General features: G+C 37.8%; 1 protein-coding gene across 2 annotated transcripts in view; it reads left to right on the top strand.

The window, feature by feature from the left end:
- The first annotated feature begins 3,486 nt into the window (after positions 1 to 3,486).
- Positions 3,487 to 17,685, top strand: part of LOC115217186 (uridine diphosphate glucose pyrophosphatase NUDT14) — a 30,179-nt gene continuing 15,980 nt past the window's right edge. The window contains exon 1 of one of the 2 annotated variants that reach the window (XM_029786819.2): positions 3,487 to 3,775. In XM_029786819.2, coding sequence (XP_029642679.1) covers positions 3,695 to 3,775 — 81 coding nt within the window. In that variant the 5' untranslated portion in view covers positions 3,487 to 3,694. The remainder of the gene's footprint in view (positions 3,776 to 17,685) is intronic. The other variant, XM_029786818.2, reaches the window with a different exon arrangement.

Below are 17,685 nucleotides of genomic sequence, written 5' to 3'. Positions count from 1 at the left end.
GAAGAGAGAGTCAGTGATTGTGTTGTTTTAGCATTTTGATAGAATGAATAAAAAAATCCAAACACTAATCAAATATAATGAAAATGAACAATATATGTTAGCTTTGTTGATGTTTTTATCAAAACATTGTTTAAAATCAATCAAAATTTAATAAATCCATATTTTCTTAATTTTACTGTGTCATATATTTATTATCTTACATTTGTTATAAAAGTTACTTGTTATAAAAGTGGCTGTGTGGTAAGTAGCTTGGTTCCGGGTTCAGTCCCACTGCGTGGCAACTTGGGCAAGTGTCTTCTACTATAGCCTCGGGCCGACCAAAGCCTTGTGAGTGGATTTGGTAGATGGAATCTGAAAGAAGCTTGTCGTACATATGTATATGTATGTATGTATGTTTGTGTGTCTGTGTTTGTCCCCCCAACATCGTCCCATGTTTTGCATGTGATACATAGGACAAGCAAAGATTTGGGGATTTGGTTGCTATTTCTAGCAGGACACATGTCCATGTACAGGCTTCGACAGTGGCTTGTGAGATTCAGGTATGTAATTATTGACCTCTTGGTTTTGAGTTCAAATTTTTCAATAAAGTTATTGCTGATTGGACCTGAATATATGCCATGACCGTTCCAGTTAGTGTAACTAGCTCCTATTTCACGCCAGCAATCAAAAGTTGTAAAAAGAAAAATCCGCAACGTCAAAATGGGACCAGCTCACTCATATTAGCACAGAAAACTGCATGCAAAGCGGTTAAAACGGTTTCAACTTTTGACTTTGTGCCAGGGATTTTTTGTAGGATGATTGTAAATCGATTACATCGACCCTATTACTTGATTGATACTTTATTTTATCGATCCCGAAAAGATGAAAGAAAAAGTTGACCTCGGAGGGATTTGAACTGAGAACTTAAAAATAAAAGAAAAATAACTGAATTGATTATTATATACACAAACCACATCTATTCCCCAGGGTGTTAGTAATTATTTTCAATAATTCAGGTATTTTCTTTTCCCAAAAACAAATCATTTAAAAAATCTGTGTACGAAAAAGAAAACGTAGTCGAAAGATAATGTTTTAAAGAAAGAAATGTAACTCTCAAGGGAAGTAATTGCTATTTAACAAGGAAACAGAGTTATTTGCACTTAGACCACTAACTCACAAATATCTCGGAATATTAAGGAAACGTATTTCCATTAGTCCTTTTATGAAGAAGAAAACAAAATAGAGTTTTTATCCATCTAATATTTTTTTTTCTTCGCCAGAGAGTTAAACCACCTTAATTTTATTTGGCAAATGATTTTAGCTTAATAGAGGCCATCGATTGGTTAAAATTCGAAAAATTAAACTACGTTAAACTTACAAATTACAATTTTCTCAAGAAAGCCAAATGTTTTATTCTGCCAGTATACGAAGTTCAAAAGTGTTTAGTTAACTAGAAATTGTGTTGAAAACGGCCGTTCAAAAGGAAAAGATCCATATATTGTCGAGGCTGAGCCAGGGACAGAGCTTCTAAATAGCATCTCAAGCTGCTAAAAATAGCTGCTGAATCCTTCTCATACGCTAACGTCTTTAAAAAAATCGGATAAAGCAGTCCAAGGTATAGTAAGTTTGAAATGTTTTTGATCATAGGTCTGTTTAATCATGTTTGCTGAAGCGGGGGGGGGCAGACAACAACGTGGATGAAGGAACTAAGCATTTGATCGAAATACTTGCCACAGAGGTAACTTTACTGAAAGTTTACCTAAGGACTATGTGGTATTGCTAAACGGGACAGTATTAGAAAAGTTGTCATCCTGCTAATAACACTCACCAGATATCTATTCGACACTTTTGCTTCTGCTTTGCTGACCTCATTACAGATAGAGGTTAAACTACTTAACCTCGTTAACCCTTCACCTGTCCAAAACATTTTCATAGGTTTGCCCTTAACGTCCATGCTTGTTTTCAGACTTTTAGTTAGCCCGTTTCTTACATTGAATAATATAAAGCGTTTCTTTCATAAGTTACAAATTATTCTAACACGGTGATTCCCAATGTGAGAATCCGCCCCACCGGTGAGGTCTGGGAAAAATTGTGGGGTGTTTGATCCCATTTTTTTCTTTCTAGTGGGATATGGAATTGTGAAAATCTTTTTTTCCCCAACAAACATAGCACACCAGTACTGAGCCTAGTCAAACCAATCCTTCTAGCCAAGCATACTGTGTGAAGACTTTGCTACTGTTTGGCGATATTCTAATGTTCTAGTATGAATATTTCTTAAGGAAAGTATATAAACAGGAAACATTAAAAATTAAGTTTTTTTTTTTTTTTCCCAACGACAGGTGGGGCATAGATTTTTATGGGAAGTTGTAGTGGAACTTGGGAGAAAAGTAGGTTAGGAAACACTGCACTAACGGCTGTAAAAAAAATAGTAATGTGTATAATATATGATGCATAGACGTCAGGGAAAATCTGGCCTATGTATCATATGTGATACATAGTACAGGTAAAAGGTTGAAGCTATGTAGCTTTCGACAGTCGACGGTCATAGTCCAGTATAGATAAATGGGTGGGGGGAAAACATAGCCATTTCAAATAAATCTAAGATGCCCCCCCCCCTCTTCACCGCAATAGAAAGAATTATATGAAGGCAAATTCCAGTTTGCCTTCCTTTTAAAATACTGAGGACAGAATTTTACAGTTTTTTTTTCTTCTTTGTAGTGGAGAGCATTGAATTTCTTAGCTTGAGAACAATAATATGCCGGTGGAGGTCAACTCTGCATTCCATACTTCTGAGGTCGATGGAGCGAATTAACAATACTAGAATTAACAATACGGGACGAAATTGCTAAGCAGTGACGTGTATAAACACAAACTTGTTCCCGGTTCAAAATTGTATGAGGTGAGGTGTATTCGAACCTACAAGAATCCATTCGCTATATTTTGTCATGGAGAAAATTTCTCGCTGGAAATAGAGAGGTTCACAGCGAACTGACTCAGTGTGTTTACTACACCTACCTATACCCGGCGGGAAATTTTCGGTACTATTTAAGAAGAGTGGTCCCGGTGCGCGCACTCGCATAGTAGCGCATCCGTGCTAGCTAGTTGTGACTGGTCGATCCTATAACGACTACCTAGCAAAGTAAATAAAACACAAAATAAATAATTTTTGAGATCTTTTCACTTTCACCGGCAGATTTTAAAAATAAGATCCTTTTTTTTTTTTTTTACACAAAGTAAATAATTTTTTTAAAACAAAGTAAATAAAAGACAAAAAGCACAAAGTAAATAATTTTTTAAATAAAGTAAATAAAACAATAACAAAAAGTAAGGATCGACTAGTCAGCGCGGATGTGCGAGAATGCGAGTGCGCGCACCGGGACCACTCTTCTTAAGTAGTACCACACTTTTGAACCGGCAACAAGTTTGTATTTAGAATTAACAATAAACAAGGTTAAGACCTTCTTGTAACAGTGAGAAGAGAGGAATGGAACGGGAGAGAGAGATAACAATAGTGTTCGAAAGCGATGGGGGAGGGGCCAAATGACCTTTGTGTGGAGAGTTATTGCACCCAGAGTTGGGAGAGTGGCATAACTCCCGGAAAGCGAGTGAAAAGAGAAAGTGAAATGAATTGTGAGACGAAGAGATAAAAGCGAAAGGAACGAACTGACTAATCTCAGTTTTCCAAGAAAGCGACGGCGCCAGAAGTCAATTACAAATGGAGAACATTAGCGACGTGACCGTGTCGACATTCGACAAATCCAGATATATTAAACCCGTCAGGTTACATTACAAACAGGTACGTAAACAGAAGACGTTGCAGATTTAATTATTCTATCTACTTAAAAGTGTTTCTTGTCGCGGCCCCTTTTATTAACTACCTCGTTCTTCCTCGCCCCTACCATCTCTGTATTTCTCGTTTACATAACATTGACTAGATCGATTTCTGTTTATCTGTGTGTATCTTTGCATCAACATGTTTCTTTCTCTCTGATTCTCTCTCTCTCTCCATTTCGACCCTCTTCATATATCTCGTTTTTCTCCTTACCCTAATAGTTACGCTTAGCACGCCGGGCGAAATGCGTAGCCGTATTTCGTCTGCCGTTACGTTCTGAGTTCAAATTCCGCCGAGGTCGACTTTGCCTTTCATCCTTTCGGGGTCGATAAATTAAGTACCAGTTACGCACTGGAGTCGATGTAATCGACTAAATCCCTTTGTCTGTCCTTGTTTAGCCCCTTGTGGGTAGTAAAGAAATATATATTGTTCTTAGAGTGTAGTCGATCAAATGTACCTCAGTACTTATGCCTGGCACTATCGTTATCCTATTGTGCCGAACCGCTAGCTGTAGAAACGTAGACAAACCAACATCGATTGTTGAAGCTATGAGAGACATGAAAACACAGGCACGCTCATACACACATTTAGTTAGAAGTTACTGTTCTACTTAAGAAGAGTGGTCCCGGTGCGCGTAGTCGCGCATCCGCGCTAGCTAGTCGTGACTAGTCGATCCTTACTTTGTGTTTTTGTATTTTATTTACTTTGTGGGTACCACTTAAGAAGAGTGGTCCCTGTGCGCGCACTCGCATACTCACGCATCCGCGCTAGCTAGTCGTGACTAGTCGATCCTACAACGACTGACACAAAGTAAATAAATCTTTTTAAACAAAGTAAATAAAACACAAAGTAAGGATCGACTAGTCACGACTAGCTAGCGTGGATGCGCGCACCGGGACCACTCTTCTCAAGTAGTACCGAAGTTACTTGTCTGAAGTGTCGTACACTGAAACTGAACTCCAAACCACATGGTTTTGAAATGAACTTCTTAACCACATTATATAAGACTGGCGTAACTCGGGGAGTGCACAAGTTTCGCTACTGAAAAGAGAACTACATAAACTACAAAGTGTGCCAGGGCGATGGGTGTCTTTTGTTGTGATAGAAGAGACAACGGTAAATAGCTGACAAGCCTGTATATATACAGGGTGTGTGGAGGCGCAATGGCCCAGTGGTTAGGGCAGCGGCCTCGCGGTCATAGGATCGCGGTTTCGATTCCCAGACCGGGCGTTGTGAGTGTTTATTGAGTGAAAACACCTAAAGTTCGATGAGGCTCCGGCTGGGGATGGTGGTGATCCCTGCTGTACTCTTTCACCACAACTTTCTCTCACTCTTACTTCCTGTTTCTGTTGTACCTGTATTTCAAAGGGCCGGCCTTGCCACTCTCTGTGTCACGCTGAATATCCCCGAGAACTACGTTAAGGGTGCACGTGTCTGTGGAGTGCTCAGCCACTTACACGTTAATTTCACTAGCAGGCTGTTCTGTTGATTCGGATCAACCGGAACCCTCGTCGTCGTAACCGAAGGAGTGCTTCCATCCATAGAGGGTGTCCCAGAAGTCGCGCAGCATTCTGGTTTTCGTTAAAAATAATTCACGCAATTCATTTTACTTTTATAACTGATGCATTTTTTATTGCAGAGGCTGCTCAATTTGAGCATTTGCTATGATTATTTTCAAAAAGTGTTTTTGAAATCAATAAGGGTGTATTATTTTTATAAAGCCAGGGTGGTGCGCGACTTCTGGGACACCCTGTATATATATATATATATATATATAATTGATAAAACGGTAAGATAACAAAAGAAAGAAAGAGACCTCAATATTATGTAAATAGATGAAATTTATCTATACAATATGTTACATTACTCGGTAGTCAAGATAAAACTCTGAGTTTCAGATGCCGAAGTGGAAATCCACAACACCATCTCTTCGGTTATCTGGCTATTTGAAAACGTTATGAAAAAATACCGTTAAAAATGAAGGGAAATTACTCTGTATACTCTGCTTTGCCTGCGTACTTATACATCGCTCGCATTTTTCGTCATAAAAATTATATAAAAATACATAAAAATATATAAAATCTTCTTGGGACATAACACAGAAAGCATGTTCTATCCGTTTTCTTTAGGGGACCAAAAACGTAACAGAATTTAGTCACATGTAGGCATGATCCGAAAAGCTCTGTCCTTGTATTTAGACATGTGGTAGGGTCTAAGCTGCTTTTCCAGATAAGCCATCTCTCCATGTCGCATAAACCGCACCTTCCGCTGCCGTTAGTATAGGGCTTACATCTGGCCAAAATCTTCCATTGTATGTTATAATCGACACCTTTATCTCTTAAAGACCAAATATGATTGGATAATTGTGTCGCTTTTCTTTTGTTCCAGTGCCTAAAGCTCAAAGTGTGGTTTTGAACCTGGCCTTGAAATTACCCTCTGTCAGGCCCACGTATTTCTTCGTCGAAACGGTGTCTTAGTGGTTATAGAGTTTACGGTAGCTTCATATATGATGGTCTTGGACATGCAAGCTCCATTTAGCGGGCACAATTCTTTATTCCTGCATGAACAGCTGTTTTCTTCTTGTGTTTTTTGTATGTTATGATTGATATGTTTTTAAATTGGTAGTTGAACTAAAACTAATTTTTAAATTGTGTCTATTGAAGAGTTTCCTATAAGCATGGTTAACTGGAAAATGTCTATCTATCAGTGCTAGGAAATATTTACCTATTGAAGGCCACCTCGGGTGAGTAAGGGGCGTAACCAGATGACCTTCCTATTTCTATTATTCCTTTCCTTATTGTTGGGCTGGTGATAGGTGTATATTTTATTTTTTCGCTAAAACCACTATCTTTCGCTAAAACCACTATCTAAAAAGATAGTGGTTTTAGCGAAAAAATAAAATATATATATATATATATATATAAGCAATAATAAATCTCTGAGCGAGGTATAAACAGTAGCTGCACGACATCGTGAAGTATATTTGTCACTTAAATGTGGCTAATCCCTAAGGGTGGATGCTACTGTAGCATCCACCCTTATGGGTTATCCACATTTAAGTGACAAATATACTATATATATATATATATAGTCTGTAAAAAAACAAATCCGAAAGAAGCACCACCCTCTAAGATATAGAGCAGTATATATTAAAAATGAGGAAAGCCGGTTTATCTGATTACCTTAGGTTTACCGTTTTAAGAGGCCTTGGGCCAACAGGTTTTGGGGATCTGACGATACGCCATAAAGCTAAACCCTTTATGGACGGGAAACCTGATGTAATCCCATAAACCGGCCTTCTCCACTTTTAACACATACATATATATATAAGAAAAGAAAGTACTTATAAGGAAGTTAATTATTTATTATTAACAAATTGGTCATCTTTGCTCCTTACAGCCGTTTGAGACTGCTGAAATTAATTGATAGGTCCACATATAACATCCCAAGATACATCTTTTTTTTCTCTGATGAAATTATGCTCATGTCACATGGATGCAAATCTAATGTACAGATTTGTAATTAAATTACTGAGCATTAATTGAAACGGCTGTAAGAAGTAAAGATGACCAATTTGTTAATAATAAATAATTAACTTATCTTGATTTTCTTTTCTTTTAACTGGATATAAACTATATGCTTAATATATACCTATTGTTTTAAGGGAATTTCATTCCCCTACAATACTAGGTATTGAACCAGTATTTCCATGGATGTAACCATCCCTTCACGAAGTTAACATATCCTCTAATTAAATTATACATAGGCGCAGGAGTGGCTGTGTGGTAAGTAGCTTGCTAACCAACCACATGGTTCCGGGTTCAGTCCCACTGCGTGGCATCTCGGACAAGTGTCTTCTGCTATAGCCCCGGGCCGACCAATGCCTTGTGAGTGGATTTGGTAGACGGAAACTGAAAGAAGCCTGTCGTATATATATATATATATATATATATATATATATATATGTATGTATGTGTGTGTCTGTGTTTGTCCCCCTAGCATTGCTTGACAACCGATGCTGGTATGTTTACGTCCCCGTCACTTAGCGGTTCAGCAAAAGAGACCGATAGAATAAGTACTGGGCTTACAAAGAGTAAGTCCCAGGGTCGATTTGCTCGACTAAAGGCGGTGCTCCAGCATGGCCGCAGTCAAATGACTGAAACGAGTAAAAGAGAGAGTATACATACACACATGTATGCATACATACAGAATTGTGCTCTCAACTTTGTTTCTTCATAACTCTTGGAAAAATGGATATTTTCAAATAAATTTTCTACAAATACAATTGTATCAAAATTAATGGATGTGCACACATATAATCTGACACACATCATTTTCAAGTTTCATTTTGTACAAGTATATGTGATGTGTGTCAGTATGTATGTGTGCACCCATCATTTTATTCCCCTCCCCCCATTAAATTCTGATATAATTGTAATCTACATGATATGAAAGGGATTTGTAGAAAATTTCATCAAAAAATACCAATTTTGTGAAGTTATGAAGAAATAAATTCAGTTTGTATGAATTACCTGTAAACTCTTCCCCTCTGAGAGGTATTTGTAGAAAATTTTATTGAAAGCTATTCATTTTTCTAAAAGTTATGATGAAACAGAGCTTAGTGGAAGTATGTATTTCTCAATCTTAATTTTCCTTTACTTTGTGGTCACTATCTCTATTAATTTATTTCTTAATTTTCACATTCTAATTGTCTCATAATCAATCAATTTGGACCAACAGTCCAAATTGATTGATTACCAGTCAACTGTCACTAGTCTTGTTTTGTGTCCTTAGACTAAAACATTTAGTTCTCAACATCCCTGTCCACCTGGTTGTAAGTAGCTATGATAAGGTCAAACAAGAACCTGTAAGTAACAGCAACACTTAAAATTGACAAGTCTTTCGTTGATTTACTATACAAAGTTCAACACCTTCTGTTTCAAGATATATAATCTCCTCTTTCCTTATACTGAATATTTTTAATGAATTTTTGCAGAGATACATTTTTGTATAATCCTCAGGTTTATGTTTCTGCTTCTACTTTCTTCAGTCAGCAAGTAATATAATTTCATTTGGTAGCTGGCAAATATTTATTGTTTTTTGTAGAATAGAAACAGTATTTTTGGCTTGCATTCATACTTGCACACACATTCTTAGAAGAAAATTATCTTTGCTAGCTGCCAAGCATAATGAAACTAACTAATTGACAAAGTGAAAGTTGAGACTTAACACTTTTATTACTAAAGTAATGAAGAATATAGTAAGGTAAACTTTACCATTAAACTGGTGTTTGGAACGTAACTTAACAGGAAATTCTGATGGGCGGTTTTAATTTGAACAACTTTAAAAAAGCAAATTTGTATCATAGAACTAAGAACAGTCTCAGGTGGGCTGGTATCAGTTACCCAATGATAACATGTTTATAAAGGTGTAGTTGATGATTATGTTGATCACATTTTAATTTTGTTTTCAAATCAAAAATAAAAGAAGTCAATACATTTTTAAGCATTCAATAACTTGCTTATAATCTACACACAACGGTTTTAAAAAGCATATAGAAATTTCACATGATGTGCCCATTGAAGTCTATGGATACACAAAAAGTGTCGGTAGATCACAGGTAGGCTAATAGGGAAGATAGGTTCCATGCCTTGTAGATGCACAAGTACTGCAAACATTAAGGGTGCCCTGGAATTAGATGTGCTTCTTGGAAAAAGTCGTTAACTTTTGTTACCGAGGTGACCTAATTAGCAGTGGGGGTTGTTGGTGTTCTGAAAGTGTAACAGCCCGAGTAAGTGTAGGGTGGAAAAAATTCTGGGAACAGTTTCTCTCTTAGTGAATGACAGATAGTATGAAGCATGTATACAAACTGCCAAGATGTATGGTAGTGAGACATACACCTTGAATGATGAGGATTTGTCAAGACCTGAAAGATATGAAGCAAGCATGATCTTTCAAGGGGATTGAGAGACAAACTAGATATAAAACGTATCAGAGGCTGTGTGCAGTAGAGGAAACAATGCTGGTGCAGACATGTAATGTGTATGGAGAATGGTAACTTCATAATGTAGTACTGAGCACTAATAGTGGATGGAACCTATGGAAGAGGGACATCTAGAAAGATATGAGGCAAAGTAATGAAGACTGACCTCAAAATGCTGAGCTTCATGAAGGAGATAACAAAGGTCTTTGATGATTGGGGACATGCTATTGTTGGATACTGATCAAGCATGACAAATCAGACACTGAAAAGACATACCTATTTCTTTACTACCCACAAGCGGCTAAACACAGAGAGGACAAACAAGGACAGACAAACAGATTAAGTCGATTATATCGACCCCAGTGCGTAACTGGTACTTATTTAATCGACCCCGAAAGGATGAAAGGCAAAGTCGACCTTGGCAGAATTTGAACTCAGTACGTAACTGCAGACAAAATACCACAAAGCATTTTGCCCGGTGTGCTAATGATTCTTCCAGCTCGCCACCTTCCTGAAAAGCCATACCATCATTTTGTCCCTGCTTTCCCATGCTGGTATGGGATGGATGATTTGACTGGATCTGATTATGTCATGCTCCAGTATCTTTGTTTTGACATGGTTTCTATGGTTGGATGCCCTTCATAACAGCAATGATTTTACAGAGTGTATTGGGTACTTTTCCGTGGTACCAGTACTAAGAAGCTCACCTTGCAACTAGCCAGACTAAAGAGTCTAAAGAGAGACTCAAAACTGAAAGCAGAATAAGAGAGAAGGAGTAATGATCTCAGACAAGGGGATGAGGGAAAGTAAAATATGATAAAAGGAACAGATTCATTGTTATGGGAGTGGTAATGAAGGGAGTTGCAGAGCAGGGACTGTTGGAGAATGAGTATGGAAAGGAATTTGTATCAAGGTTTGTGTGAGAAAGAGGGAACCCTTTGTGAAGTTAAACAGGGTAAAAATATTTTCTAAACTGGATCTCTCCGATGTGTACCTACAAATTAGAGTAGATGAGGAATGCCCAAAATACCTAACAGTGAATACGCATAAAGGACTATATAAATATAATAGATTACCATTTGACTGAAAGGTCGCACCTGCAATTTTTGAACAGGTTATGGATGCAATGTAAGTGGACTGAATTCGCAATTCCATACCTGGATGATATATTAATTAAAAGTGAATCTCGTGATCAGCATGTCAAGTTTATGCTTGAAAAAAATAAGTGATTACAGTTTCACACTGAATGAGGAAAAATGTGAATTTTTCTTACCTAAAATTAAATATCTAGGACAAATTATCAACAGGAATGGATGATGACCGGATCCATTGAGGGCAGACGCAATTAAAAATATGCCTTCTCTGGCTAATATAATGACCTTACAAGCTTTTCTAGGTCTAGCAAATTATTATCAAAATTATATACGAAATATACATGAATTGAGAGTTCTTCTAAATAATTAGCTAAAAAAGGATGTGAAGTGGAATTGGTCAAATAATTGTCAAAAGGTGTCTGACAATATTAAAAGAATATTATTATCAGATTTGTCACTGGCTCATTTCAATCCTGTAGCGATGGTTGTAGCTTCTGACCTTTCTGAATACAGCATAGGAGCAGTAACGCTACACAAATATGAAGGCAGTGGTTCATGCTTCACGTTCTCTGATAGCAGCAGAGAAAAACTATAGTCAAATAAAAAATGAAACTCTAACAATCACTTTTGCCATGAAGAAATTTCACAGATTTTTGCATGGTAGAAGCTTTCTGCTACAAACTGACCACCAACCATTATTATCAATTTTGGGGTTGAAGAAAGGAATTCCTACCCATACTTCAGATAGGTTACAATGCTGGGGTACAATATTGTTGAATTACGACTTTAACCCTTTTGTTTCCCAACCTGGCTGAAACCGGCTCTGACTCTGAGTATAAATGTCTGGTTTTTCATAAGTTCTGAATTAAAATCTTCCACCAAACCTTAGTCACAATTTATGTTGCTAACACTAGCTTAATGATAACTAAGTTATTTTACTAAATTCTTTGTTATATTTAAAGTAATTGAAAGAAACACAAAGCATCCCAAAATAAATACAGTAACAAAAGGGTTAAAATGGAGTATATACCTTCCAAGAAATTAGGTCATGTGGATTGTTTATCAAAGCTAATTAAAAAAAAAAACAGAACTATTCAAAGATACTGTGATTGCCATGTTGTGGGTGGAAAATGAAATAAAAAACATTTTGTGTATTGTCATTTGGGAGCGACCAATAACTGTTCAAGATATAAAAATTAAAGTTGGAGAATGACAAATTCATTGCAAAGATAAAAGAAACATTGTGGGTGAAAGAAAATAAAAATATATGTAACACAAACATAAACCAGTTTTCTAATAGATAATGTGCTGATGTATGCACAATGAGATGTAGTGCCAGCTGCACTACAAAAGCATGTATTAAGTGAATTTCATATGAGACACCCACGGATTTCAAGAATGAAATCAGTAATTAGGAGTTATGTGTATTGACCTACTATGGACCGTGATATCAAACAATTGGTGAAATCCTGCAGAGGTTATACTTTTAAAATTCCAATTGTGGCCTAAGACAGACAATCTGTGGTCCAGACTACGTATAGATTTTGCTGGACTGGTAAACAGCACGTATTATCTGATCATAGTGGATAGCTATACTAAGTGGTTGGAGATATGTAAATGCAGTCGACCAACCTCAAAGGTAACAATAAGGTTCTTTTACAAACTTTTTGCATGATATGGTGTCCCAGACATCATAGTGTCAGATAATGGAACGCAGTTTTCAAGGTATCAATTTTTAAATTTCTGTGAGAGGTATGGAATCAGTCACATCTCTACTCTGCCATACCACCCAAGATCAAATGGGCAAGCAGAAAGGTTTGTAGACACATTTAAGCAAGCACTAAAAAACATCAGGAAATGAATTAGGCAATGCTGTACCACTAACTCAATTCTTAAGGGTTTACAGGGTAATGCCTAACCTGAATACCTGTTCAGGCAAGTTGCCTGCAGAGCTTATGTTTGCTTGGAAGATAAAATCTTTTTTTGATAAATTGTTATCTACAATAAAAACACAACAAAGGATTTTAATGTAGCAGATAAAGTTCATTTCAAAATATATAAGAATGGAAGACAAGATTGGGAGGACGGTATAGTGATGAAAAATGTAGGCAGTATGATATACATAATAAAAGGTCAAACAGGGGGGCCCAAAGGACATTTGAACCAGTTGAAGACTAGACATACTGACGAAAGAGAAGAAATACCAATGGAAGTTTGTTATGACTTATTTGATATTCCAGCACCAAACGAGGTTGAACTTAGGCGAATCAGCAATAAAAAATCTAAACAAACAGAATGACAAGAAATAGTCCCAAAGCGAAAGAAGTATTAAAACTTCTGAGGAAATTGAAATCTCAAAAAATGGAGAGGTGATGAAGAAAAAAAAATTAAATAAAAAAGTTGCACTTCCTCCAGAAGTCAAATCTCAAAAGGGATGTCATGGCGAGAATTATGGCACCCTCTTGGGAATGGACTAACCGAATTCGTATAAGCAGCAGCATGTTTAACTGAGAGTGACAGATGAGAAATCACAGGAAGTTGAAAGGTGTCGTTTGTGAGTTTATGGAGTTGCGGGAAATTGTTGAGAAGTTGTTATAGTTCGTAGAGAGCTGTTTTGGATTGGTTACAATTGTTGGCAGAGTATTTGGGAAAACAAGTGGAGACAGTTGGTGCTTTACCCTGTTCCATGGTATTATATCACACTGTTATGAATGCACAACACTAAAGTGACATATACAGAAACCATGTTATAAAATATAGAAAGAGGGAGAGAGTTCTCTTACCTAATACATCCTTGTTAAATCCCCATCAGCTATTCCCTTGCCCTGTTGTACCCTCTCCTCTATCACACATCTGTCCATCACTTACACTTTCTCTACTCACTCCCAGTCCAGTTCGTTTACTCTATGCTTCCATGTAACTGTGAACAGCATTGGATCTGTCTGGCCTTCTCATCTCTCTGACACTCAAGATTTACACCGTGTAGTGAGCGATAGCATTGGACCTTTGTGTATTCTACTGCCCCCTAATTTATTCTATTTCTCTCTCTCTCTTTTATCAAGACACATGTATGAGTGGTAGACTCAGATTTGTCCATAGCTGACATAATCTACCATCATTCCGTCTTCTTTAGGTCATCTCTCTCTCTCTTTTATCAAGACACATGTATGAGTGGTAGACTCAGATTTGTCCATAGCTGACATAATCTACCATCATTCCGTCTTCTTTAGGTCATCTCTCTCTCTCTCTTGCCCTTCTCTTTTACAATCTGTCTGTCTCTCTTTCACACTCCAGCAAACATAGCTACCTTTACTATTTCTCTTCCATTACTCCACCTTCACTCTCCAAATCACATTGTTTTGCTCATCATTCTTTTGCTCCTCTCACCCATTCTCATTGACCCAACTGTCATCATTCAGCTGTTCACTTCCTTTTGGTCATATTATTTTGAGCAAATAGAGACACTACAGAATCAAGAAAGCCTTTTAGTTTTGTCAAGAGCATTCCAAATTCTCTGAGGTTTGTTTTATAATAAAATGTACTTGGTACATTCTGTAAAGTTACTGGTGTTAGTTAGTAAGGGTATCCAGCATTAGAAATCCTGTAAAAATTGGAAACTACTAGCAAGATGTAATCCCCTACCCCATTGAAGAACTGATTCAGATCATGATAATTTATCCATCTTAGTCAATATGGAAAGCAGGCATATTATGATGGTGGTGGTGGTGGTGGGGAGGAGGAGAGGAAGCTAGGTGATGCAGAAGAGGGGAGAGATAGGTGGTACTCTTTTACTTGTTTCAGTCATTTGACTGTGGTCATGCTGGAGCACCACCTTTAGTCGAGCAAATCTACCCCAGGACTTTTTCTTTGTAAGTCTAGTACTTATATCTATCGGTCTCTTTTGCTGAACTGCTAAGTTACAGGGATGTAAACACACCAGCATCAGTTGTTAAGCGATGTTGGGGGGACAAACACAGACACACACACACATACATGTATATATACGACAGGCTTCTTTCAGTTTTCATCTACCAAATCCACTCACAAGGCTTTGGTCGGCCTGAGGCTATAGTAGAAGACACATACCCAAGGTGCCACACAGTGGGACTGGACTCGGAACCATGTGGTTCGTAAGCAAGCTACTTACCACACAGCCACTCCTACGCCTTTGATGATGATTTAAATATAAAATCTAAAAATATCAATCTTAAAACTTTAGGAAGTCCTTAAACAAATGCCAAGTATTTCTGCTGACTACTTTCAAAGCAACCACAGCAGTGGGCAGGAGAGAGTGCGAGGGTACTAAATGTGCATGCATACATGAATGTGTATGTGTGTGTGTGCATGGCACCTTGGGCGAGTGCCTTCTACTATAGCCTTGGGTTGACCAGAGCTTTGTGAGTGGATCTGGCAGATGGAAACTAAAAGAAGCCTTTCATATATATATGTGTGTATTTGTGTCTGTTTTTTTCCCCATCACTGCTTGCCAACCAATGTTGGTGTGTTTATGTCCATGTAACTTAGAAATTTGGCAAAAGAGACCAATAGAGTAAGTACCAGGCTTTAAAAAAAAATAAGTACTCAAGTCGATATATTCAACTAAAATTCTTCAAAGCGGTACCCCAGCATGGCCACAGTCTAATGACTGGAACAAATAAAAGATAAAAGATATATTCATATATATGGTCATATAAGCTGGAACACAGTATGTGCTTACATGACTAAATATATCAGTGCACGCATTCACAAGTGCATACACTATTACTCATACAAACACACACACGTGACTTGAAACACTTACACATCCATACATGCATGTACAAACACGTACTATATACAATTGTCTTATATCTCTCCTATTCTTTCCTGCCTCCTTTTTTCCGTCTCCCTTCTCTTTCTCTCTGTCTGTTTTTCCCCACCTCGATTTATATATTTATGATTGTCTTACTGATGTCAATCATGCGTTCTGCACACGCTCACACAGGTAGTAATCACAATTATATGTCTGTAGTGTGTGTGTGTGTGTATTTATAGGTGTGGCTGTGTGGTAAGAAGTTCGACTGAACCTAGAACCATACGCTTCCCAGCCACCTGGTTCTGGGTTCAGTCACACTGCATGGCACCTTAGGCAAGTGTCTTTCACTTTGGTCACCTTCTGAGTGGATTTGATTGGCAGGAACCGAAAAAAAGTCTATTGTATTTGTAAGTCTGTATGTGTGTGTGTGTGTCGGTCTGTGTATTTGTGTCTCCTTGTCTTGACATCACATCATAATTGTACATGATTATCACTGTTATGCAAGCAGTGTTAATTTCCAATATTCTACTAGAATGTCTGGCCATTGGAAATATTGTCTTGCTTAGGAACGAAAGGCTGTAGAAAAATCTGCTTTAATTCTCGAGCATTTAAACCAACCATATACGGCCCAAATATTTTACCTGTTTTATGTTCAAACTGGCCAGATCTTGTCTCTCACACCTGTCCTACAATGCCATTCTAAAAAATAACGACCTCGCTGTAAAAAGATTCAAGTGAGGTCATTGCCAGTACCGCCTGACTGGCCTCCGTGCCGGTGGCACGTAAAATGCACCCACTACACTCTCGGAGTGGTTGGCGTTAGGAAGGGCATCCAGATGTAGAAACTCTGCCAGATCAAGACCGGAGTCTGGTACAGCCATCTGGTTTGCCAGCCCTCAGTCAAAATCGTCCAACCCATGCTAGCATGGAAAGCAGACGTTAAACGATGATGATACAATCATATTATTGAAATCTCAAAGCTGCAAGATAATTCATGATTAATTCAAAACAATGTGGATAAATAAGTAATACATTTGACAAAGTAATCTGAATGCTTAAGGGTTTATGCTTAAATTGGCCAAATCCAGCTTCTCATTCCTATCCACTACCGAATTATTAGTGACTCAGAATCATGATAGGAGAAACTTGCTTAATGTACTGCCCAGTGGAATTGAACCTCAAACCATATGGTTGAGTAACAGACTTAACCATACATCTATACCTGCAACTGAGTCTAAGGAGACATTTTTATGTTATTTATACTGTTGCATTGTATTGGTTAATAGTGATGTGATGTTGACATAGTGGTTTTGTAATGGTTAACATGATGGAGTGTGGTAGTAGGTTTATATGATGTATTGGTATTGTAATGGTTAAGGCGGCAAGCTGGCAGAACCGTTAGCACGCCGGGCGAAATGCTTAGCGGTATTTCGTTTGTCATTACGTTCTGAGTTCAAATTCCTCCGAGGTCGACTTTGCCTTTCATCCTTTCAGGGTCGATAAGTTAAGTACCAGTTACGCACTGGGATCGACTTAATCTGTTTGTCTGTCTTTGTCCTCTCTGTGTTTAGCCCCTTGTGGGTAGTAAAGAAATATTATAGTGGTTAGCATTGTGTGGTGATGATAGTTGTAGTGGTTTTGTAATAGTTAACATAATGTGGTGTTGATGTTGTAGTAGGTAACGTGGTGCGGTGCTGATGGTTTTTGCAGTAGTTGGCATGGTATTTGTAAGTTTGTGTGTGTGTGTGTGTGTCTGTCTGTGTGCAGTGAGCTGGCAGAATCGTTAACACGCCGGGAGAAATGCCTAGCGGTATTTCGGCTGCCGCTACGTTCTGAGTTCAAATTCCGCCGAGGTTGACTTTGCCTTTCATCCTTTCGGGGTCGATAAATTAAGTACCAGCTACGCACTGGGGTCGATGTAATCGACTTAATACCTATATCTATCCTTGTTTGCCCCCTCTATGTTTAGCCCCTTGTGGGTAATAAAGAAATAGGTATAGTG

The sequence above is a fragment of the Octopus sinensis genome, linkage group LG11, assembly GCF_006345805.1.
Source record: "Octopus sinensis linkage group LG11, ASM634580v1, whole genome shotgun sequence".
NCBI classification, from domain to species: Eukaryota; Metazoa; Mollusca; class Cephalopoda; order Octopoda; family Octopodidae; genus Octopus; species Octopus sinensis.
This window is presented reverse-complemented; position numbering and strand designations above follow the sequence as displayed.